The 25,235-nt window shown below is 48.3% G+C and overlaps 2 protein-coding genes across 6 annotated transcripts; one reads left to right on the top strand and one right to left on the bottom strand.

Moving 5' to 3' along the window:
* The first annotated feature begins 139 nt into the window (after nt 1-139).
* Nucleotides 140-18,608, top strand: Phykpl (5-phosphohydroxy-L-lysine phospho-lyase). 4 transcript variants are annotated; one of them, XM_076936881.1, is made up of 14 exons: nt 140-277; nt 911-1,029; nt 1,977-2,136; nt 6,600-6,674; nt 7,232-7,319; nt 7,395-7,511; nt 9,050-9,132; nt 9,386-9,611; nt 13,986-14,140; nt 14,353-14,442; nt 15,339-15,469; nt 16,189-16,242; nt 17,802-17,903; nt 18,430-18,608. In XM_076936881.1, exons 1-13 carry the CDS (start codon nt 219-221, stop codon nt 17,810-17,812), a joined length of 1,368 nt encoding a protein of 455 aa, XP_076792996.1. In that variant the 5' UTR covers nt 140-218; the 3' UTR covers nt 17,813-17,903; nt 18,430-18,608. The 4 variants fall into 4 exon arrangements, with proteins under 4 accessions (XP_076792996.1, XP_034361112.1, XP_034361111.1 ...); XM_034505221.2 differs by lacking the exon at nt 17,802-17,903 and having other exon boundaries at nt 141-277; nt 7,395-7,469; XM_034505220.2 differs by lacking the exon at nt 17,802-17,903 and having other exon boundaries at nt 141-277.
* Nucleotides 16,507-22,489, bottom strand: Hnrnpab (heterogeneous nuclear ribonucleoprotein A/B). Of its 2 annotated transcripts, XM_034505224.2 has the most exons (8): nt 22,270-22,489; nt 21,943-22,189; nt 21,039-21,207; nt 20,203-20,361; nt 19,928-20,059; nt 18,228-18,330; nt 17,383-17,523; nt 16,507-17,114 (listed from the first exon to the last, which is right to left on the bottom strand). In XM_034505224.2, exons 2-8 carry the CDS (start codon nt 22,164-22,166, stop codon nt 17,044-17,046), a joined length of 999 nt encoding a protein of 332 aa, XP_034361115.1. In that variant the 5' UTR covers nt 22,167-22,189; nt 22,270-22,489; the 3' UTR covers nt 16,507-17,043. The 2 variants fall into 2 exon arrangements, with proteins under 2 accessions (XP_034361115.1, XP_034361116.1); XM_034505225.2 differs by lacking the exon at nt 17,383-17,523 and having other exon boundaries at nt 22,270-22,486.
* Nucleotides 22,490-25,235: the final 2,746 nt, after the last annotated feature.

Genomic DNA, 25,235 nt, shown 5'->3' with positions numbered 1-25,235 from the left:
GGAGTGGGAGACAAAGGCGACGTACGACCCTGGATCAGAGCAGAGTATCCGCCCGTGATGACGCGAATCACAAGAGGTCGTGCTTGCATATTGCTTGAACGTCAGGGAAGGGAGCTCCTGGGGGCGGGACCAGCACTGAAGCCCCACCCGGAGCTGACGTAAGCGCGAGGGCGGGGCTAAGCGCGCAGCGTCTGGGTACTGACTGACCGCTCGGCGCCATGGCCGCGGACGCGCGCGCCAAGGCCGTCACTCTGGACCTGAGACGTCGGCTGCTCAGGTACCGGGTGTGGGCTCGAAAGGCGCTTATAGCGTCCGCTCCGAGTCCTGACTTCCCCGCCTCTCAGCCTACTAGAAGCGACCATAAGCCACCCCGTGACTCCGGGGCGTCCCCTGCCCTGAGGAGCGAGCTTTGCCCCTGGCAGCCACCTGCATAAGGAACCGGGCCTGGCCTGGGGTGGGCAGTCGTGTCACAAGCAGGGTTAGAGGAAAGCTACTGTCGGCCTGTGAGGGGTACCCTCGGTGCCACGTGGAGAGGAGCTTATGGTTGGAGCTTAGGACTGGAGCTAGCCACCACTGCCAGGGACAGCAGGGCCACTGGGATGGCAAGGAATGTTCAGGGTTGAGATGCAGCTCCTAACAAGAGGCTTTTCCAAAGCCTTTTTCACCAGGACCCGAGAAGCTGATATGTGTTGAAGCAAAACTGAGAGGGCCACCAAGGCTTAAATAGTTTTCTCAGCAACTTTCTGCCCCTTACTGTTCTCAGGAATGGGGAGGCAGAGAAGTTAGCTACACCTTGCCCTGCAAGCTTTTGTCCATTCCGGAATCAGGAAGGAGTGAAGGGGGCTGTAATGAGTGGAGTTCACCCTTCGGTCTTCAGAGAGGGCTATCGATTCTTTGCCTGTCCCCACAGCTCTTCCTGCAGACTCTTTTTTCCTGAGGACCCTGTTAAGATTATCCGAGGCCAAGGGCAGTACCTGTACGATGAGCAAGGGCGAGAGTACCTGGACTGTATCAACAACGTGGCTCATGGTCAGTATGATGCCTCCTCATCCTTGGTGAGACAGGTGAGGCGGCTGAGGCCATAGACCTGACTTGACAGCCTAGTTGAACAGAACTGAATTGGATGCTCACGAGGGGACCCCAGTCTTTGTGAAGTAACCTGAAAAGACTCCACACACACTGTGCTAAACCAGGCAGGAACGAGAGGCTCACATGCCAGGGCCCAAGTTGCACGTGGAACTCACAGCAAGCTGGGCATATAGTCCACAAATGTAGCATGATCATCTTGGCCCTGTGCAGGGTGATGACAACAGGCCTTCACCCCCTATTGACTACTGCAGGAGCGACAGGAAACCGAAGTATGAGTTCAGCCAACTGGGGCCACCACAGGGAGGCTTTGCATCAGAAGGCACATTGTAGGCAGATAAAGATTAAAACCTAGGACTCTCCCAGCACTCAGGGCACAGAGGCAGGTGGATCTCTTAACGGCCAACCTGGTCTACATAGCAAGTTTTGGGGACAGCTAGGTCTTCACAGAGAGATGCTGTCTCAGAGAAGAAATTACTTAATCCTGAGCCTTGTTGGTACAGACTCACTACCCGGTGTTCTGGATAATGTGTTATTGCTAACTTGCTTTGACCATACTTGGCACATGGTGAGCTCTTACTGTTCTCCTCCCATGGCTGACCCTCTGACTGTCCCCCTCCAGCTGAGAGTCTCAAAAAAACCTCTCTAAAAATGTGTGTTGTCTAGATAGGGTTTCTACAGGACCCTCTTTTCCTTCAGCTGGCATCTCTTCTCAAGACCTTCCGTTCCACAATCATCTCTGTGCTCCCGGTCCCATCATTAACTCCCCTCTTTCCACCTTGCCTTCAGTAACTTCATCTCCCCTGGACGGGTTTGCAGATGGAGCTGGGGGGATCTGGTGGGGCCGGCTGAGTGAAGTCGGCTGTACGATGGAGATGCCCCTTTTGCAGTCGGGCACTGCCACCCTACTGTGGTCCAAGCTGCACATGAACAGAACCTGGTGCTCAACACCAACAGCAGATATCTGCACGACAACATCGTGGACTATGCCCAGAGGCTGTCAGAGACCCTGCCGGACAAGCTTTCTGTGTTTTATTTCCTGAATTCTGGGTAAGTGAACAGCAGACAACGTGCCGTTGAGAAGTTCAGAGAACATCATCCATGTGGGTGCAGCACAGAGGAGCTGCGGGGGGGGGGGGGGGGGGGGGTGGGGTGGAGCCAACTTCAGGGCGAGCTCCTGAGCTTCTGGGTTGGAGACCCCGGAACTTTTTCTGTTGGCTCCCATTTCTTCCTTTGTAGGCACGTTGGGAATTAGTGAAGCAATGGGTTTATTCCCTGTGGAGTCAGCCCTCAGGTGACTCAGCAAGCTTATAGGGCATCAAGTGATTCTTCAGAGAAATGTAAAATTATGAAAGTGTCCTTTTCTGAAGCAAGAATACTAAATAATGAGGTCTTAGAAGCAGCAGGGACCTAACTTTACTGCGCCTCTATGTAGATGCTAAGAGCTCCTGAAGAGGTAGCCAGAGGAGATGGAAGGAAGGAAGGGTACTGTCACTCTGGGGAAAGTATTCTTGTCAAGGTTGGTCACCATCCTGGCACAGCCTGGGAAAAGGCCCTGTGGCATGAAAGGGCAAGGAATGTTGGTGAACCAAACAAGAAAGAGGAAACAGTGGGCAGACCCTGGGAAGGGATCCAGAGCTGTTGTCAAGTGAAAGAAGCTGTTTTTATCTTCAGACCACTAGAGACCAGGCAGTAGTGGCAGACACTTTTAATTCCAGCATAGGCAGGTGGTCTTTGTGAGTTCAAAGCCAGCCTGGTCTACAGAGTGAGTTAGTTTCAGGACAGCCAGGGCTACATAGAGAGACCCTGTCTCAGAAAACAAAAACAAGAATGAAACACTAGAAAGCTACAGAGCACTGGGGGTGAGGGTTGATTCTGTTTGTTCTTAGTGCTGATGTTTCCTGCGTATCTTTATTGTGTGTGAGTGTTTGCCTGCCTGTATATCTATCATCATGTGCATGTCTGATGCCCAGGGAAGCCAGAAGGTGGTTTCGGATCTCCTGGAGCTGCAGTTATGGACAGTTGTGGGCTGACATGTGGGGGCTGAAGACAGGTCATGTAGAAGAGCAGCCAGTGATCTTCAGTCCCCGGACCCCATGAAGGGCTTTAATCAGGAAGGCGGTGCTACGGGATGGGAGAGCAAGAGTGTTGGGCACATCCAGGACAGCCAGGGCTACACAGAGAAACCCTATCTCGAAAAACCAAAAAAACAAAACAAAAAAGAGTGTTGGGCACGCGCATGGGGAGTGGCAGTGATGACAGAATCTGGAGGATGGTCACCACGTCTGAAAGAGCATTCCAGCGAGTAGCACTTGGGCTGCAGTAACAATCTCAGGTGCCACTGCCACTTAGTCTTCAGTCTCCTGAAGAACTTCAAAGCAGAATTTATCTTCTTCATAATTTATCTTCTTCAGATAAGGAAACAAACCAACTTGGTAGGGGCCCTTGTGTGCAAAGGCTTTTCCATCCTTAGTACCACAGTATTAAAAAGTGAGGAGAGCAGGTTAGAAGACAGAAGAACCTAGACTGGAACCTCTTGTAAAGAACAGGGAACTGGGCACAGGAAAGGCGCTTCCTGCTGCCTCCCTCCAGCAAGTTCCTTCTGCATGGATTCCAGTGACTTTACAAAGTCCTCTCTGCTCCCTTACCTGTTTCTCATCATTTTGACAGAGCTGTCATTCTCCATGCAGATGCTTTTTCCTCTTGCTTCCAGGCTCTAGTGTCTACCAGCTGCCAGCCCCCCCACCCCCTGCTCTGTGGGGCAGGTCCCCAGACCTGCTTCTCCCCTGCTCTGTGGGGCAGGTCCCCAGGCCTGCTTCTCCCCTGCTCTGTGGGGCAGGTCCCCAGGCCTGCTTCTCCCCTGCTCTGTGGGCAGGTCCCCAGGCCTGCTTCTCCCCTGCTCTGTGGGGCAGGTCCCCAGGCCTGCTTCTCCTCTGCTCTGTGGGGCAGGTCCCCAGGCCTGCTTCTCCCCTGCTCTGTGGGGCAGGTCCCACTCCTGTTTTCCCCTCTGTGATCTCATCTGTGCTCATCTTCATGGGCACCAGGCACACACACAGGCAAAATACCTATACTCATGTATCTTACCTATGTGCTTCGAACACACACACGCACACGCACGCACGCGCACACACACACACACACACACACAGTGCATGCACACACACACTCCTACCTAATCTGCCCCCAGGATCTCTTAGCTCATCCCCATGGCTCTCACCCAGGCAGCCTCAGAGCTTCCTCACTCCCACCTTTTTTTTTAATTGAAATACATTTTTTTAATTGAAATAAAGAGGTGGGGAGGCTGCAAAGATGGCTCAGTGGTTGTGGTTAAGAACAACACTTGTTCTTGCAGAATACACAAGTTCAGTTGCCAGCACCCATTATCAGATGGCTCACAACCTCCTGTAACTCTATCTCAGCGCCCTCTTCTGGCCTCCTTTGGCACTGCACAAACAAAACACACAGTCACACATTAACATAAAAATAAAAGATGTTTTTTGTAAACCCCAGATGCCTCCCATGTGTCTCACTTCAGGTTCTAAGTAGAAATCTGACATCTGACAGTCATCTCAAACTTCACATATTCAAAAAGAACCAAGAATAACTGCCTTCTCTTGGACATGTTGGCATACAACTTTAATCCCAGCACTTGGGAGGCAGAGACAGGAAGATCTCTGAGAGTTCAAGGCCAGCCTGCTCTACATATCGAGTTCTAGACCAGGCAGGGAAACAGTGAAACCATATCTCAAAAAATAAATAAATAAATAAATAAATAAAAGTAATAAAATAGATTTTAAAATAAATAACTGTTGGGCAGTGGTGGGGCACGCCTTTAATCCCAGCACTTGGGAGGCAAAGGCAGGCAGGCGGATTTCTGAGTTCGAGGCCAGCCTGGTCTACCGAGTGAGTTCCAGGACAGCCAAGGCTACACAGAGAAACCCTGTCTCGAAAAACCAAAAAGAAAGAAAGAAAGGAAGGAAGGAAGGAAGGAAGGAAGGAAGGAAGGAAGGAAGGAAGGAAGGAAATCAAAATAATAATAAAGAACTGCCTTCTACCAATGCTTATATGTGAGCTCACACACACACACACACACACAGACACACACGCACGTGCGCACACCGGTGCACGCACATACTCCCACCTAATCTGCCCCCAGGATCTCTTAGCTCATCCCCTTGGCTCTCACCCAGGCAGCCTCAGGGATTCCTCACTCCCACCTCATTTCCTTTAGAAGCAGATTCCTAAAATGAGGGCAAAGTCATGTACTTTCTTTGCTTCTTTTTTTTTTTTTTTTTTTTTTTTTTTTTGGCTTTGCATGCTGCTGCTGAGGAGACAATCCAGGTTCCCCTCAGCCCCTGGAGTAAGGCCCTGCATGTCTCCCCACTTTTCTGCCCCAGCTTCCTTGCCCTGGCTTCCTTCCCTTGTTTGCATACCAAACAGAACAGAACCTGTGTGGTCTGATCCAGAATCCTAGAATCTTCCTTGGGATTTAGGGCAAGTATTACCTCTTTGCACATCTATCACTGGCCCCACTCAGCCATAACAAAGGATTGCAGACTTGGGGTTTAAGGAATAGAGATGTATTTTCTCAGGCCAGGCATGGTGGTGTGTACCTTTAATCCCAGCACTTGAAAGGCAGAGGCAGAGGATCTCTGTAAGTTTGAGGCCAGCCTGGTCACACAGTGAGTTCCAGGACAGCCCATAGCTATGTAGAGAGATTCTATCTCAAATAGAAAATGAAAATAAAGAAATGTATTTTCACAAAGTTCTGAAAACTAAAGGTCCATAACCATGGTGTCAAAAGGGTCTGTGACTTGAGGCCTTGCTTCTTACCTAGTGCAGAACTTGCCTTCCACCCAGCTCACCTGTGCAGATGCTCCCCACATCTCTGGGAATCCAGGTCATTTCTCATATATCCATCAATTACATTGGGTTGAGACTTGCCTCAGGTGCCTCCTTTAAACTAACCTGTTTAAAGGGCTTCTCTCCAAGCAAAGCCACATACAGTTCATTCTGAGGTACTGTGAGTTAGGGCTTCAACATAGTTTTAGGAGAACACAGCTTACCCCATCACACCCTGTGCCCTACATGGAGCCTCATTTGGGTCTCCTTCATACCCTATGCCTTGTGTTGGCACTTACAGAAATGAGCACTCTAGCCTCACTGTTTAGCTTCATTCTGTTTAGCTCTGGTGGTGGCGCACACCTTTAATTCCAGCACTTGGGAGGCAGAGGTAGGCGGATCTCTGAGTTCAAGGCCAGCCTAGGCTAGAGTGAATTCCAGGACAGCCAGAGAGCTACACAGAGAAACCCTGTCTTGAAAACAAAATGAAGAAGATAGATGCATCCAAATGCAAGTTTCTAGAGGGCACCTTCTATTTCCACCCTAGTCCTGATGCACAGAAGCCAGTAGATGTTTGGCGAGGGAATGGCCTGAGGATGCTCTCAGTGCTGGAAGGGTCCCTAATCCATAGGAAGTGCTTGAGTCTTCTGAGCCCATATTTTCTGTCACAGGTCAGAAGCCAACGACCTGGCCTTGAGACTAGCTCGACAGTACACAGGACACCAGGATGTGGTGGTATTAGACCAGTAAGTACAACTCACTGACCTGCTTCTCCAGAACCTGGGCTCCACAGGCCTGTTAGGAGTCAGGGAGGCTCGGACATTGGGCCCGTAGGTGAGAAGAGAAGGATGCAGGGACACTGGAAGCCAGTAAGAAATGAAAACCTGACTCTAGTGACACTCCCTGGAGGCCTTGTCTACAGCTCACCCTTCTAAGAGAGTGAAATCAGCCCACAGCACTTGGAGATTCAGCTGACTGAGCCAGAGGCCAAAGGGCATTAGAAATGAGTTAAGATTGAAGCTGTATCATAACCCTATGCCCCTACTTTACAGAGCACAAACCTGAACCTAAAGTGGTCAGATGACTAGAATTGTTTATTACATGCCAGTACGTGGCCTTCAGGAAGCCATGCCAAGCCTGCACTCATCCTCACCTTAAGGGCTTAGTACCTGAGCCAAAAAGATTGGCTTTCCATGTTTTGTATTTAAAAATGTTAGAGTGGTTAGGGCTGAGCCAGGAGCAAATGCCACCATTTACTGGGGCCTACGCCCATATCCTCCTTCTCCCATACCCTTCTCCCTAGTGCTTACCACGGCCACCTGAGCTCCTTGATTGACATCAGTCCCTACAAGTTCCGGAATCTGGATGGCCAGAAGGAATGGGTCCATGTGGTATGCACACCCACCATCAGCAACAGGTCGGTTTCCACCCCCAAGCCTGGATGACATGGCAGTCTCTCCCTACAGGCTCCTCTCCCAGACACCTACCGGGGCCCTTACCGGGAAGACCACCCCAATCCAGCAGAGGCCTACGCCAGTGAGGTAAAGCATGTCATCAGCAGTGCACAGGAGAAGGGCAGGAAGGTAACCACACGTTGGCCTGAGCAACACAGTGAGACCCTATACAAAATAACTTTACATTTGTTTAGTTATTTCAGTATTTTTTTGTGTATGGGTGTTTTGCCTACATGTATGTCTGTGCACCACAGGGGCTAGAAGAGAATGTTGGATCCCCAGGGACTAGAGTTATAAATGGCTGTGAGCCATCATGTGGGTGCTGGATATTGAATTCAGACTCTTTGAAAGAGCAACCAGTGCTCTTAACCACTGAACCATCTCTCCAGCCCCAGAATTTTTTAAAAAGTCAAAAGAAAGGCAGGAAGCCTGGTGTGGGTAGCACCCATCTTAAAACCCAGCTCTCAGGAGGCAGAGGCAGATAGACAAGGAAGGTAAGGAGACCTGAGGACTGGCTGTTCTCTCACTGTTGGGTTGAACGACAGATGTGTTTTACTGGGGCAGCCTAGAGACAGAGACCATGGTGCTGCCTTTCCAGGGTAGTCTATGGGGAGTCTGTGGAGACAGACTGTAGTGTATATGCTGGGAGACCAAGGCCTCTGCCTTCCCACAGTGCTAGTAACTGGGTTCTCTAAGACTGAGGCAGTAACCACTAAACATGGGAAAGAAGTTAGCAGAACCAGCTGAGGGTCTCTAATGTTCCACAGACACTTCTAAAGAACCAATTTCCCAAGATGGTCATAGTGGAACATGCCTTTAATACCAGCACTTGGGAGGCAGACATAAGCAGCAGATCTCTAAATTCAAGGGCAGCCTGGTCTACAGAGTGAGTTCAATATAGCCAAGGCTATACAGAGAAAACTTGTCTGGAAAAAAAACAAAAGATAAGTAAATATAAAAGCAATTTCCCATTCCATCAGCTGTCCAAATATGCCAGAGAAGCCTCCAAAAAAGACCCAAGAGGAAACACGGTGGGGAAACCATGCATGGGTCAAGGGTTTTAAGCTAGACAAATATGACATCCATGTGTGAACTGAAGCATCCTCCTGAGGGCAATATGAAAAACAGAAAAAGGTATCCCATAAGACAGCATCAGCAGGGCTGGAGAGATGGCTCAGCGGTTAAGAGTACCAACTGCTCTACCAGAAGTCCTGAGTTCAATTCCCAGCAACCACATGGTGGCTCATCTGTAATGGGGTCTGGTGCCCTCTTCTGGTGTGTCTGAAGTAATGGTGGTGTACTCAGATGCAATAAATAAATAAATAAATAAATAAATAAATAAATAAAAAAACAGCATCAGCAGTAGCCAGGACAAGAAGTGGACTCAGATGTGACAGCCATGAGACAATGGGTGTCAGCAAGACATGTTAAAGGAAGGTAAGGATAGAGCCACATTTTTGTTCTAGGGAGGGTGAAACTAATGGTTACCACATGGGGACAGGGGAAAAAAGTTTATAAGGTGGGGGTGGGGTGCATACGTGAATTTAGTTGACTGGAACAAGTACAAGGGGATAGAGGCATCAAGAGGGTGATGTGCACCCTTAGATACGGCATAGCTGGGCACTGACAATATTAGCAAGGCATACTGAACTCTGTCTCATTCACAGATCGCAGCCTTCTTCGCTGAGTCTCTGCCCAGTGTGAGTGGACAGATCATTCCCCCTGCTGGCTACTTCTCCCAAGTGGCAGAGTGAGTAGATGGGCAGGTTCTGCCCAAGGGAGGGCAGGTTGTAATTGGGTCAATTCCTGAGGTCAATTCCAGATTCCAACTACAGCCTAACCTGCCTGCCTGCCTGCCTGCCTGCCTGCCAGAAGTTTCTGAAACAAAACCCTTAGAGAAATAATGGCCCAGAGAAGGCCAACCATATGCCCAAGGTGAGGACTCAATTTGCCAGCTCTGGTCACCTCTCACCACAGCCCTGTTGACCATCTGTCCTCCACAGGCACATACGCAGAGCTGGAGGGCTCTTTGTGGCAGATGAGATCCAGGTTGGTTTCGGCCGAGTAGGCAAGCACTTTTGGGCCTTCCAGCTGGAGGGAGAAGACTTTGTCCCCGACATTGTCACCATGGGCAAATCCATCGGCAATGGTCACCCTGTTGCCTGCATGGCCACTACCCAAGCTGTGTCAAGGGCATTTGAAGCTACCGGTGTAGAATACTTCAACACGGTGAGTAAAGTTGCAAGACAGGGACTTTATTAGTGAAGGCTTCTAGGCTATTGCTATACCCAGCATACCATCCTCCAGGAAGCTGCAGTTAGGGCAAGTTTTTTTTGTTTTATATGTGAGAGAGAGAGACAGATAGACACTAACTGTGTAGCCCTGACTAGCCTGGAACTATGTAAACTAGGCTGGCCTCAAACTCAGAGATTCACCTACCTCTGCCTCTCAAGTGTGACAATTAAAGGTGTATGCTATCTTACCTGGCCCAGGTCAGATTTTCTTTTTAATACTGTAAAACGTCTTTCAAGATTAATATTAATCCAGGTGAGTCACAGGTAAGGTTGTATAAAACACGTAAGATGCAAGAACCCTGTCCTTCCAGCAGAAGCTGCTTTCCTGTGGCAGAAAGCTAAAGAACCTGCGTGAGGAGTGAAGTCTTGGTCAGCCTAGGAGATACAAGGTTCACACCATGTCATGGACGAAAGATGGTTCCCTGACCCTGGAGCAGAAGCCAAAGGCTTTCTCTAACAGAAGCTGACACACACCCAGCTTAGTGATACTGAGACAGCAGATGAAGGATGAAAATAGGAGCAGACCCTTGGCCAGAGCCTCCTTACATCACAGACATAGAAACTATACAAAGGACGCACTGCTTGGCTGTCAGCATCACACAACCACTCTACCACTGAGCTACTCTGACTACCAAGGTTTCCTTCTCAGAGAGATGAGGTCTCAAGTACCATGTGGAAACTTTCCTGGCGGTCAGTATAGAGGAACAAATGGAGGAGGAGAGTCATCTGGACAAGAGAAGGAAAGGAGTTGGAGTAGTCATCATGACTTCCATAAAAAGCCATTTGAATTTTTAAGGAAGTAAGCATTTGGCAAGATGTCAGACAGGCAATGAGGGTCACTGAGCAAGGGAAGTGTAGGCTGATCTGGTGCTTTCAGCAGACTTCACTCTGTGCCTAAGTGACACACAGCCTCTGCCATGGGTGGCCTTAATGTCAGGGAAACACACACTCCTAGACTCAGTTGTGACACTAAGGAATCTAGCTGAGTGGACATGGTATGTCATGGTCCACTATGAGAGCAGAAGGGACATTCCAGGCAGGAAGTGGACACAGGGTTTAGGGACAAGTAGAGGAGACAGAGAAGTCAGGAGCAAAGTCTGTAGGTGAGTAGTAATTAGCCAGCTACGGAGAAAGGCTTGTTACCTAGAAGGCAGATGGCCCACCCGATGGGGCCTGACCCTGACTCCAATTGGGTAAGCTGAGTTCAGCCCTCGTCTTTGTATGGTCCTCCTCTAGTTAGCTGGGTATGTGGTTATTTTTGTTAAGGTTTTTGTATCTATTTGTACATGAGTGCATATGTGGCTACTCGTGTAGAGATCAGGAGTCATTGGCTCCTTCTGGGGATCTAACTCAGTCTACCAGGTTTGGCAACAGGTACTTTAATCCAATAAGCTACCTCAATGGCTCTACATGAGAAGCTCTCACCTCAGATAAAATCAGGCCCCTGACTCTACCCTGCATCTACCCTGGTGTTTGTCCCTTGATGGGTAACTCTGAACCCATGTTGTCTGTTCTAGTTGTTTTTTGGCTTTACTTGAACTCTCATAATGCATGTTAACTCTGGTGATTCTGTGGGTTAGTTTTCACCTGACATTTCATTGTCATTCTCATTTCTCCTGCTTTATAACATGCACACTCAACTCATATCAATGCGCTCTGAAGCTGTCTTTTACGTTTTGTGAACACCACTACTGTAAGAATTCTTAACAGTCTGTTCTCCATGTGCAGAAAAATCAGTTACAAATTAACCCAGAGGTGGAACTGTTGGGCCAGAGGGTGTGTCCATACTCAGTTTTAGAAAATAATGACATTTTCCTCCAAGTAACTCACAGGTCAAAACAGATCACCAGTAGTGTATTGTATGGGGTTTGTTTTGTGATAGACTCTTACTGTGAAGTCCTAGCTGGCCTGGTATTAAACACATAATCCATCTGACTTGATGGCAATCTTCCTGTCCCAGCTGAGCGCCCAGATTACAGGAATGCACCTTCACACTCAGCTCCTCATCAACACTCAAGTTTCTGTCAAGGGAGCTAGAATGGTGATCCACGTGATTTTGATACGCTGTTCCCCAAATTCAGATTTGTGAAGGATCTCTCGATTTTTATAGTCTTAATAGATTTATGTACTTTGCTGTGTACTTGCAGGAATCAGTTCTCTCCTTCCATCAATGTGGGTTTCACAGGTGAAACTCTGGGCTCCAGGCTTGTAGACAAATCTGAGCCTCTTCACAGTCCTCTTCCAGTTAACTGTCCACGTGTTCCCTCTTCTGTGAAATGATGTATTTTTTCCATTCTTTTTTTTTGGGGGGGGGGGGGGGTTTAGGGTTTTTTGTTTTTCGAGACAGGGTTTCTCTGTGTCGCCCTGGCTGTCCTGGAACTCACTCTGTAGACCAGCCTGGCCTCAAACTCAGAAATCCACCTGCCTCTGCCTCCCAAGTGTTGGGATTAGGCTGCGCCACCACCGCCCAGCCTTTTTTCCATTCTTTAGTTGCTAGTGCTTGTGGAAATTTCTATGTATATGCATGTCTGTTTGCCTGTCTGTTTCTGTGTAGGAGAGGGAGATACCCATTTGAGGACACAAATCTAGGCAAGGTTAGTGTCCTGCCAATAGTGTATGCTGTGAATATGTTTAGCCAGTTGGCAGCGGTCTTCACTTTAATTCCAAGGATCAAACTCACGTCATCAGGCTTTCATGGCTCTTACTGAGCTCCCTGGCCATCTATTTTATATGAAATTAGTTATTTCATATAACTAATTTAGGTAGAAACTAGTTATACCTTTAATTCCAGCAGTCAGAAGGTAGAGGTAGGGGGACTGCTTGAGTTCTAATAAAGTCCTACCTCAAAAAATAAAAATAAAAAATACATTTTAGATGATCCAATTTGTCAAATTGGGGGGGGGGGGGCAGTGATTGTCGCTTATACTTTAAGGTCACTGCTTGACCTCAAAAGATAAAAAATCCTATGTTAAAAACAGAGATCTTACTATCCTGGGTGAGAGGACTTATAATACAGTTGAATACGTACAGGGCAATGAACATCCTGTCCAATGTATGAGAATATTTATATTTTATCTGTCTACAGTGATATTTGTGGGCTCAAAGTGTAACTTGGTGGCAAAGCACATGTTTAGCAGGTATTAAGACCTTGGTTTAGCCGGGCGGTGGTGGCGCACGCCTTTAATCCCAGCACTTGGGAGGCAGAGGCAGGCAGATTTCTGAGTTCGAGGCCAGCCTGGTCTACAAAGTGAGTTCCAGGACAGCCAGGGCTACACAGAGAAACCGTGGGGGGGGGAGGAAGACCTTGGTTTGATTCCAGAACCACAAAAGACATCTTAATAGATACGGGCAGTGCTAGAGCCCAAATACTTTGCCACTAAGCTACATTCATTAGTTTGTATCTTGTTCCCCTCCTCCCTTCCTAACACACAATTACACACACCTACAAAGGCAAAATCAAACAAACTCATGAAGGATAAGATAGTTCTTAAATCAGTTCACTCTGCAAACATGAGGACCAAGAAGCCATATAAAAAGCCAGGCTTAGTGGCACAGGCCTGTAATCTAGGAAGGCAGTGACTGGATTCCTAGGCTTACCAGACAGTATGGTGTAAATGGTCTGCCCCAGGTCCTAGTGAGGAGATTGTCCTCAAAACCAAGATGGATGTCTCCGGTTAACATCCACATTCAAGGTTAGGTCGACCTCTCGTCTCTGCACCCATATGAACATATGCACATGCAGTTTTTGAAACAGTCTCACAACAGAACTGTTTGACCTGGACCTATGTGGACCTGCCTCTACCTCTTGAATGTTGCTGACATTAAATGTTTGGCACTAGTGCCTACTTCTTTCCCTTTTTCTGTGTAGCCTTGGCTGTCATTCTGGAATTTGTAGACCAGGCTGGCCTCAAAATCAGAGATCCAAAAGCCTCTTCTGAGTGCTGGTATTAATAAAGGCATGTGCCAGTAGGCAGAAACTTAAGCCAAATCCCCAAACCATTTCGGCTTATTTAGCTTATCAAAAGGTTTTGTGTATGTTTTACTCATGTACCTCCAGAATGCCTGGTGTACAGAGGCAAGGAGACAGGGCTAGACCAGTTCTCTCTAGGTATCTTACCTCTTCTACCTGGCCTGGTTTGAAGACCCAGGAAGACAAACAGAGCACCACTACCCCCGAGAGAGCAGTTTAAGAAAGCCCCAGTTGTGAAGGCTTTGGGGGCCTGTGGTCTTCCCAACTGTCTTTTTATGATCATCCCATGGGCTCATGGTCTATTGGTAGAGCATCTGACATTGTTATCCCCTGGTTCAGTTTGGTGGCAACCCCGTATCCTGTGCTGTGGGGCTAGCAGTCCTAGATGTCTTGAAAACAGAACAGCTCCAGGCTCATGCCACTACTGTGGGCAGTTTCCTTATGGAGCATCTCAGGCTGCAGAAAGCCAAGCATCCTATCATTGGAGATGTCAGGTAAGGTTCTGGGGGCAGCAAGCACACTTATCACAATACCCGCTACAACACTGTCCCACTTTCCTGCTATGGATAAAAAATGTCTACATCCATTCTCTAGAAGGAACTAGCATTCTAAAGATCTCCAATCCACCCGCTCCAGGGTAAATTGGGGTGGCTAAGGTCAGGGCAAAAGGCAAGGACCACGGCTATAAAGATGTTACCTCCTTCAGGGGCACTGGACTCTTCATTGGTGTGGATCTGATCAAAGATGAGACCCTGAGGACACCAGCAACTGAAGAGGCAGAATATTTGGTCTCCAGGTACTACTTTCTCTTGAAATTAAGTTGCTTTCTCAGAATGGGAAGCATTATGAGTCCCTGTATGACCTAGAGCAATGAGCCTGTCCAGCCAACCTCTAACACCCACCCCTTCTACTGAACCTACTCCAACCATGAAACCTCCTGGAGTTTATTCACTTTGTAAAATGTGTTCATTTACCTACTCAATAGTAACTGGCATCAGCCAGCTAGCTTATCCACTCCAATGAGATTGTAAATTGTGAGGTAGTTAATCCCAGCACTTGGGAAGCAGAGGCAGGTGGATTTCTGAGTTCAAGACCAGCCTGGTGTACAGAGCGAGTTCCAGGACAGGAAAAAAAAAAAAAAAAAAAAGTGAGGTAGTTTAGAAATCAGTGCCTGTGCTAGTGCTCCAATTGCAGTTACTAAGCAGAGCTGGGCATTGTCCTGGGTTTGGCCTTTTTCTCTAGGACAAAAGCTGGGAATTCAAAAGGAATATAATCATTTCATACCCCTGGGTCACCAGTCCCTGGACTACGTAGATGTGGAGCTTGGCAGGCATAGTGATATGGTGGCCTAGACTACAATCGGAGCAATTAAACCTTGGGCAATTTGGTAAAATCTTGTGAAACTCAAAAACTGTCATAGAAGCTAGGTAGTGGCAGTAGCACAGGCCTTCACGCCTTTAATCCCAGCACTTAGGAGGCAGCAGCAGTCAATCTCAGAGTTCAAGGCCAGCCTGGTCTACAGATCAAGTTCCAGGATAACCAGAGCCACAGTGGTAGGCTCAACAAATTAGGTGTACCTTGGGTGGGGAGCAGTTAATTGGCCAGAGGTAAGGTGGGTGCCTGTTCAAGGTCAGCTTCAGATAGTTATAGGACAGAGGACAAGGCCTATCTGTAAGTATCTTGTTCTTGCAGGCTAAAGGAAAACTACATTTTACTGAGCACTGATGGCCCTGGGAAAAATATCCTCAAGTTCAAGCCCCCAATGTGCTTCAGCCTTGACAATGCACAGCATGTGGTAGCAAAGCTGGATGACATTCTAACAGGTAAATCTGAAAGAACCCCAATCTAGCAAGTATCCATTAGATCAGAAGGCTCAAAACACATGGCCTTTGTAATCATTACCTACTTGCACTGACTAGACATGGGTATCCCCACCTAGGATCCCAACATTTGGTAGGTGGAATGGGGGGAAATGCCTTTGTGTTCAGCCCAGCAGCAGCGGCCCACATCCTCAATCCCAGCCTGGTCTATAAAGTTCCAAGACAGCCAAGGCTGTCAAAAAAACCCTGTCTCAAAAATCAAAACCGTTAGTGACAGGAGCCTCATTTTATCTTCAAGATAGGGGCACTCTCACATTCGTGAGTGGCTAAAATGGCCTTTAAACCACTCAAGGTCAAAAGCAGCCCAGGGTCTACCTCAATTTATTTTAAGAAAACTACTGAACTAAAAAGGACTATGCACCAAACTAGTTATACAAAGCTCAGATCCCAACAAAAAAAAAAAAAAAAAGCAAGGAACCTTTCCTATTCCTGCGTATTAGCCCAGTCCCTAGTGGATGTTTGGAACTGATACAGCTCTTAAAGGGTTCTATGTGTACAGAACATGAGTGAGTGGTGACTTGCGTCTGGGCTTAGAAATGGGACCATCTGTGTTAGCAAAATGATGGGACATAGCCCAATCTCTAACTATCCCAAGCAGCCTAGAAACCGAGGTAGCAGACAATGGAGAACTGTGTAGGGCAGATATGTCATCATTTTTCCAGACATGGAAGAAAAAGTAAGAAGTTGTGAAACATTGAGGATCAAGCACCCTCCAGGTAAGCCAGACTTGGCCCCACCTCCACCAGCAGATCCCCAACATTTCAACTTGCATTTGTTAAGACTGAAACTAAGGATGAGGAGCACATATAATACGTGGCAAGATGTTCTCTAGCTATGGAGACAATGGGCACAAAAGGGTAGCTGAAAACATTAGGTGGGAAAACAGATGAAGACCTCTGCTATAGGAGACCCTAGTCCCAGAGCACCTGGTCATCTCCAACACTGGGCAAGGTCTCACAGAGCATCCCACACTCCCAGGCTTGGGGTTTTGTTTTTAATTTTTATTTCAAAAGCTTGGATAGCTTCAATATCCAGGTCGTGGCAAAATCAGGACACGTGTAAAATACCTTACAATACATTAGATTCCCAAAAGGTACCAAAAAGTACAGTAAAATTAACACTTCCATTACTGGAAATGTATGACACAAATAATATAAAATTAAAAGGTGAAAAAGGTGACACTGGTTTCCTAAGATACAGTTTACTCTTTACAACCAGGGTCCACAGGTCCAGGCTGCAGAGCGGCAGCAGGAAGCAGACCCTCCAATCTAGAACAGGGTAACCTGGTAATAAAATCGGCCCCCTAATGCCGCTCTGGCCTCTGAGACGCCACACGCTGCCTACAACAACTAGAGCTCTGGAATAGTTAACAGGAGAGTGATTTCCGGGGGAAATTTTAAATAAGATGCACATGGGACAGGCCATAAAAGTTTGCCAAGTTAAATTTGGTACATAATTGTGTTCACTCCGCGTCCAAACAAAGCGTGTGCGGTCGTCACTCGGCCGCTCCTGCTGCCTCAGTATGGCTTGTAGTTATTCTGATGACCACCACGTCGCTGGCTCTTCCCGTAATTTGTACTACCCTGACCTAGGAATAAGAACAACGTTGTGGCTACTACTTAACTATACATTTACCCAGTGCCAGGCGCTTGCCACACATCCTCAGAATTTAACAGTACACAGCAACACCAGCTTCTTACACCTCACTGAGGCTAAGTAAGCTAGAGCTCCATTCAGTAGCTCCAGTGCCTGTGCCAGGCCTGTCTGACTCCAAAGCCCCTGCTGCCAGTGGCCCCTGCACTACCTGACCTGCCTCCCCTAGGAGGAAGTAGATAGGGCCTCCCTCTCCTACTTACTGTAGTCGTAGCCGGGGCCGTAGCCGTAATAGCCATAGGGCGAGTAGTCGTAGCCGCCATAGCCCGGCCCGTAGCCCTGCTGGTAGCCGTAGCCCTGGTTCCAGTAGTTGCCGTAGCCCTGATTCCAACTCTGACTCTGACCTGTGGGGGGGAGCAGGGCACAGGGGCCCATGGACCATTTAGCACACGCAGGAGCTAGGATGGAGGAAATCCTGCCCTTTGGGTGGCGGGGTTATTACTATGGCAACTCAGAAGCCAAGAGGCTACTGTTCTGGTACAGAGGGCCCTAGGCCCAGCCTTGTAATCCAGGAGGGCCAGCCAGGATGCCAGTTAACTTCACTTGTGAATACAGGAAGCTTACACTCAAATCACCCTCTGATCACCTCCACCCTCTGATCACTTCCACCCTCCCTTGGCAGCTTTGCCTTGAAAAGATGCAGTTCAGGCTTTGGAGTTAGAGGGGCCTGGGATGGAAGGAGCTGAGCTAAGCGCCTGGCACAGCTTTGCCTTTCTGCCCACAGGTATGTGTGTACCAAGACTCAGGACAGCCACAAAGCTAAGCATCATCCACTGTGTCCCCACCATTCTCCCAGTGCAATGCAAATGTCCCATTGGCCTGGGGTCCCCAAGCTGCACCAGTGAGAAAGATAAGGCTCTTTCATTCTGTGAAGCCATGAGCCATAGCAGCACAAGCACACAGCCTCCACCCAGGAAAACCATTCCAATCCCACTTCACACCCAACCCGTCCGCCCACCCTCCACAGCACCAAAAGGCAATCCCCAAGACAGGCACAGAAAGCTCTTTGCAGGCAGGCAAAGTCTTCATTCATCCAGCTCCCACTTACCTCCACCACTGCCTCGGTTCCCTCGATTACGGTTTCCTCTGCCCCCAGAGCCATACTGCTGTTGCTGATACACCTCTTTGGGCTGGGCAACCTTGATTTCACACTAAAAGTCAAGAGGACACGGGGTCAAGTCCTGTGGGACAAGCTCAGGGATGGAATTGTGGGCAGGAGGCCACTAAAGTTCTTACTCTTTTTTTTATAGAAGATACTCGTCTTACTCAAATACTAACAGGACAGCACAATGACACCCACCTTACAGATACAACAAGTGTGTGAGGCTTCGTTGGAAGACATACTGCCTGCTACTCTCTAAGCATTAGTTAATTATTGAGATAGGCTTTATTTCTAAATCCAAACAAGACCCAGTCAGACTTTTTTTATGCCTGAAAACTTCGAGTGTACATGCTTCAAAGAATTGGTATGTTTTTTTTTAAGACAGTCCTGACACACTCCCATTTAAAAAAAAAAGGGGGGGGGGTTAAAAAAAATGAGCTGGACATAGCACATGTCTTTAATCTCATCTCACTGGGAGCTAGAAACAGGCAGAACTCTTCAAGCGGAGGGCACCCAGGGCATCGGAGTGATCTCTCAAAAGGGGGTAGGAAGATAAACTTTGTCTCCCTATCAAGCTATGCTTTCTATTTTATCTGAATTAAAGACACTAAATAATGAGTATTTACTTCTAAGGTCCATCAGCAGTTTCACTACCATAAAAGCTCAAGGCTCTTCTTACTACTTCACTATTAGGACACACCAAAAAAGAAGTCATTGTTCACTAGAATAACTAAATGTGCCCCACCCAACTGTGTGCTTTTTAAAAAGTGCTCCAACCCAAGCTTTTTAAAACTCCCAACTAGAATGGGAAGAACCTTTCTGGAGCCTCACCCTACCTAACCCGGCTGCCACTCCTGCTCCAGTAAGCTATACTCAGTCATAGCCAGCCACACCTTCAATCCTAATCAATTTGCAATCTATTTCTCCACTAACACACCACTCCACTAACCATGACTCCACATTTACAGCTAACAGGATGCCAGGGAGCTCTTTTTATGTCTTTGCCTGCAGGATTGACTACAGCAGCAAAGCTTCCTTGGAAGAAAAACTTACCAGTATAGATGGAAACTTAATTACTAAGTTCCAGAAAACTAACTTCTATTAAGACTATTTCAAGTCTCATAACCCCTAAGTTACAACACTAAGTGGCATACCGCTAACACTAAATCAGAAACCAAAGAATCTAGTCAACAGCTCTATTCACAGAAGCCAGGCATCTTCTTTGCCTCCTATATCCTGTTTTACTTTGTACTAATGATCCTTTTAAGTACAGTACAGTATACTGTGCCTACAGAAGCCACAAAGGAGCATCAGATCCCTTGAAATATGTGGTTATAGGTGGTTATGAACCACTGTGGGTATTTGGAATGGACCAAGATCCTCCTGAAGAGCCAGGAGGGGTTTCGAGACGGGGTTTCTCTGTGTAGCCCTGGCTGTCCTGGAACTCACTCTGTAGACCAGGCTGGACTCGAACTCAGAAATCCGCCTGCCTCTGCCTCCCAAGTGCTGGGATTAAAGGCGTGCGCCACCACTGCCCCGCCAGCTAATCAGCATTGTGTGCTATAGAGAAACATAAGGTCTTACTGACCTAGAAAGATCTCACCTAAACTGTACCTCCAAGAGCAAAGACAGTTTTGACAGCTTACCTTGCTTCCACTGACAGTATGGAATTTTTTCTCCAGAACTTTCTTCACAGGGTCTTCCTCTTTAAATGTAATAAAAACAAAACCCCGTCTTTTGTTCAACTTGGGATCTATTGGAAGTTCAATGGCCTCAATCTGTAAAAACATACGAAGTTCAGGTTTAATCCTGGTACCCGAAAACAGATAATAAGAAAAGAAAACTGAAAAGTGAGAATACCCCACTAACACTGCATCCAGGCAAGTCCAACAAAGACCAGGAAGAAACAAGGCACACTCACCTCCCCAAACTGGCCAAAGTATTCTCTGATCTTTTCCTCTGTGGCTTCAGGGTTTAGACCTCCCACAAAGATTTTCTTCACAGGATCCTTCTTCATAGCCATAGCCTTTTTAGGGTCAATGACACGACCATCCAGCCTGTGCTCCTTCTGATCTAGGACCTGTGTAAAACAGAAATGTGTCCGGTTCTAAACACAAAAGTATACACCAAACGGGCTTAATTTATTTCTCTCTGGAGCTAAGCCAAATGGAGCTCTCCACCCAGTGTTCTCCAAACCTCCCATAAAGATGACCACTTGAACACCTATATCTCAGTCTTTTGACATGCTCTGCATTCTTCTTTAACAATAGCCCCAACTTAAGATCCACCTCCTTTCTATAAAGCAGCAGTGACAAAGAACAAGATCTACTGCTGAAATCCTCACTCTACCCTATAAATGCATGCACCACCGTCACTGTTTCTGAGAATTTGGATTGGGGTGCTATACCCATTCAATTGGACCAAAAAAGAAAGAAAAACCTATCCTTATAGCAATCTCAGATTTTTAATCCGCACAGTAAAACATTTAACACATCAAGCCCATGAATAGGCATAAAAGGTAGTAAGGGGAAGGCTGAAAGCAGTGCTGTAGCTCCTGTCCAGCTCACTACCCTTCTGCAGGATTCTCGGTAAACCTTTAATAGTATGAATTGTAATCCTCCAGAATCAGGCACTTAATCGGTACTATCCCTAAAAACAGGCATCTAAGCTCGCTCCTGGCAATCATCAACACTGCAGTACATGAGTTCCTTAGGATTCAGAATCCTAGTAAAGATCGCTGCTAAATACCCAGCTTACCTTCTCCACACTGGAAGAATCTTTGAAGAGAATAAACCCAAACCCTCTTGATCGTCCAGTGTTGGGATCCATTTTTATTGTACAGTCAACAACCTCTCCAAACTTAGTAAAGTAATCCTTTAAATCTTTTTTGCTCGTATCCCAGCTCAGACCACCAACGAACATTTTTCTGAAAGTGAGAGACGACCACAAATCTTAGAAGCTGTTAATTTTTTTAAGCAGAATTCTTACACTTCCTACCTGGGAAAGGGCTTATAAAGCCACAGTCCCATAGACCAGTCTGAGATGGTGCCCCCTTTCAAGTTAACCCTTGTGTTGCTCTGCAATCTCGACTCAACTGGCAACTCACAGCTGAATTGAGACTGTATAGCCACACACTGTATGTTCGGGAAAAGAACATGGTCAAGAATGGAACCCAAGACCCCTCACAAGTTTAAATCAGCGTGACCTACACTCATGAATCTACTCCAGCTCCCCGCCTCCTAAGTACCTGTCCCAAGGAACTCTGGGTTTCCCGGTGCCAAGACCGCCCCAGGGTTCAGACTGCGACTCCGCCCCTCGACCCGAGGCAGGCTAGGCCCGGCCCGCCGCGCGCCAACTCCGCCCACGCAGCACAGACGCAGCCCTCGCGGCCCGATTCGCGATCCGCCGCTTTTCCTCTTCCGGGGCCGCCCGCCCCGAGGCCCGCTGTAGCCTAAGCACCCCGCGAGTAGCCCGGGTCGGCCTCAATGTCGATCCCGCAAAACTCCTGCAAACTCCAAGGCGCGTAACCGCGCCCGGACCCGCCGGCAAGCGCGCCAGGCACTGCTCCGCGGGCCGCCCGCCCCTCCCCCCGCCGCGTGGCGCCAACAAAAGACTGCCCCGGAACAAAGGCGGCGGCCCGGCGGCCCGGAGCCGCACCTACCCTGCGTCCTCCTCGTTCTTGCTGGCGTTTATCTGGTCGCCCTCGGCTCCGTTCTGGTTCCCGCTCGGGGCGGCCGTGGTCCCGCCCCCAGACCCGGCTGGGGCCGCGGGGGCCGCTGCCCCGGCGCTGGGCTCGACCGAGGCCTCGCCTTCGGGGGCGGCCTCGTGTCCGTTCTCGGTGGCGCCCGTCGTCTCCATGGGCTGCTCCTCAGCCGCGTCCGACATGGTCGGCCAGGCCGCAGCGGCTTCTGCAACGAGCGGCGACAGCGCGTCAGGGCCCGCGGCACTGCCCGAGCTCCCGCCCACCGCCCGCGGCCCGGCCGCTCACCTCGCCGCCGATGACGCCGCGAGGCCCTACTCGCCGCAGAAGGCGACGCGGGCTTGGCCGCGGTCACGCTCGCACCCCCGAGGGCTCGTCCGCGTCCACGGACTCTATCGCTCTGCTCGGCCGCCGCCGTACACTGAAGATAAGGCAGACCTTAACTCCGTCCCGCGCGGTGCCACCGCCTGACAATGCCAACTCGTGGAGCTCTTTATAATGCCGGAGCCGGGCACGACCTCGTAACAACGAATCCTCTCATTGGCTAAAGTGAACCGCCACTCACCATTGTCCTGGTATTTTATTGGCTGTTGCTGCGCGCGCGCTCTAGATCCGGGCGGGCTTTGTCCTCATTTTAGAACGCGCGCGAGACGGAGAACTGTCTTCGGTTCCGGTCACCGGGCGGGCACGTCGACTGTCCCCAGCTGCTGGGGGTACACGGCAGTCTGTCATCCCCTCCTCACATCCCGTCCTACACTAGCAACCCCGGCCTCCCAAAAGAGGAGAATGAGCCGGAGGAAATCACTAGATCTAAGGCCGCCGGAGGAAGGAGCCTAATCTTGGCTTCCGAGATACGGAGTGCTAGGGTCATCCGAGGCCTTCAGCGCGGCCTGCTCCTAAACCCCGGCATCCTGAGATGTCGGTGCTCCTGCTCTCTTACGGGTTGCTGGCTGATGCCATCGGTGGAGGTCTGGCGCCATGAACGTTAGACCGTGGTATTCCCAGTCTCTGCTTGACACTCATGGATACTAAATATCGCATTCGTGTTTAGTTTTGCTTTTAATTTTTATTTGTTTACTTTAGTTCAGTTTTGTGTTTTTTTCTAGGTGGGGGGAATAAGATAGTCTTTTTATGTAGCCCCAGGGTATGATTACAGACATGTGCCACCCTGCCTAGTCTAACAACTTGCTTTTGGAAAAATATTCCTGTTAAATGAGCTGATGGTAAAGAAGGGTACTTTACTTTTAAGTTTGACCACAAAGAAAACGCCCTGTGTATATGTGGATACATTTGTGTTGAGTGAAGCACACATCGTCTAGGGCCTGAGTGTGAAAATCAGACAAGGTATCAATCTTCACTTTCCATTTTGTTCTTTATAATTTTTTTTCCTTTAAACAAACTAGGTGGACCACAACTTCATTTGTAGATCAAGCTGACCTTGAACTCACAGAAATGTGCCTGTCTGCCTTCTAAGTGCTGGGATTAAAGATATGAGTCACCATACCCAGTGGAAATATTTTTATTATGTGTGAGCAAACTGTAGTAATCAAAAGACTTGATGGAGTCATTTTCTGCAGTTTATTTTAGGAGTTCCTGGGAATGAAATTCTTTCATAGAAACTCCACTCAATCTTCTCACTAGCTCTCCATCATGTTTTGAGACAAGGTCTCCTTTGCTGTTTCATTCCCCCAGGCTAATGGACCCACAAGCTTCTGGAGAGCCTCTGTATCCTCCATGTTGACATGGAATTAGATTTGTGCTACAGTGTTCAGCTGTGGGTACTGAAGACTTTTTTTTTTTTTTCCGAGACAGGGTTTCTCTCTGTAGTCCTGGCTGTCCTGGAACTCACTCTGTAGACCAGGCTGGCCTTGAACTCAGAAATCTGCCGGCCTTTGCCTCTCAAGTGCCGGAATTAAAGGCGTGCGCCACCACTGCCCAGCAAACTGCTCTACTTTTTTAATTTTTTATTTTTGAGACAGGGTCTTTCTACACATCCCTGGCTGTCCTGAAATTCAGTATATAGGAAAAGGCTGGCTTTGAATTTACAAAGATCAGCCTGCCTCTGCCTCCTGAGCACTGAGATTAAAGATGAGAAAGTGAGTGTTTTTCAAAACAGGTTGTGACGTCCTGGTTGTCTTGGAACTTGTTCGGTAGACCAGGCTGACGTTAAAGTCACAGAGATCCACCTGCCTCTGCCTTTCAGAGGCGTGTGCCTCCACTTTTTTTTTTTTTTTTTTTTTTTTTTGGACTCAGTCTCACTGTGTATCTCACACCCTGTCCTTAATTTTCTAGGCAAGTCTCTGTCCAGTCATTCTGACAAGATTAACCATAACCAGCTTGCTAGGAAGCCTCTCACAGACAACCATTTTCCCCTATCACCACCCTAGTCCTCCCCCAACAGCAATGAGGACCAGAGTTACGGCCACAAGAGATGATGAGAAAAGCCACCCAAACAGTGATGACAATTCAGGAAATAAGGCATCTAGGGAGACAGCTCAGTCAATAAAGAGAAAACATGAGGACCAGAGTACACATCCCCGGCGCCTATGTAAAACAGCTGGGTGTGAAGCCCCGGGTGCTGATGTATGACTTTAATAATCACAACACTTGGGAGGCAGAAGAGCTCTCTAGTCTACGTAAGCAAGTTCCAGGCCAGCTGGGGTTACACAGTAAGACCTTGTCCCAGAAGAGGAGGAGGAGGAAGAAGTGGAAGAGGAGGAGGAAGAGGAAGAGAAGGCGGCAGCAGTTGGGTGTGTTTGAGTGTGGAGAAATGGCTCAGCTGTTAAAGAACATGAGCTGCTCTTACAGACATCACTTTCAATTCCCAACCATCTGTAACTCCAGTTCCAGGGGATCTGAGGCCTTTTTCTGACTTCCTTGGGCACCTAGAACACATGTGGTGTATATACATATATGTGCATGGTAAACACTCATATAAAAATAAAAAAGTTGAACATGGCAACATTTATCTCTGTCCCTACAGTGGTGGGAGTGGAGACAGGCAGGCTCCCAGAGCTCACTGGCCAGCCTCTAGCCAATCAATGAATGGGTGAACACTGTGCTCAGTGAGGGACCTTGTCTCAAAAGATAAGTTGGCAAAGGTGCTGAGAACAAAATTCAGTTGATTTGCTCTTTGCTGAATCACCAAAAGCAAACAGACAGGAAAAAGATAAGGTGGGGAACACTAGAGGGAGATGCCCAGTCTTGCCTTCTCGCCTCCACACACAAACACAAAGAGCGCCTCAAGACAGAGC

The sequence above is a fragment of the Arvicanthis niloticus genome, chromosome 6 (assembly GCF_011762505.2).
Source record: "Arvicanthis niloticus isolate mArvNil1 chromosome 6, mArvNil1.pat.X, whole genome shotgun sequence".
Taxonomy (NCBI): Eukaryota; Metazoa; Chordata; class Mammalia; order Rodentia; family Muridae; genus Arvicanthis; species Arvicanthis niloticus.
The sequence above is the reverse complement of the archived record's forward strand: the minus strand, read 5'-3'. Positions and strand labels throughout refer to the sequence as shown.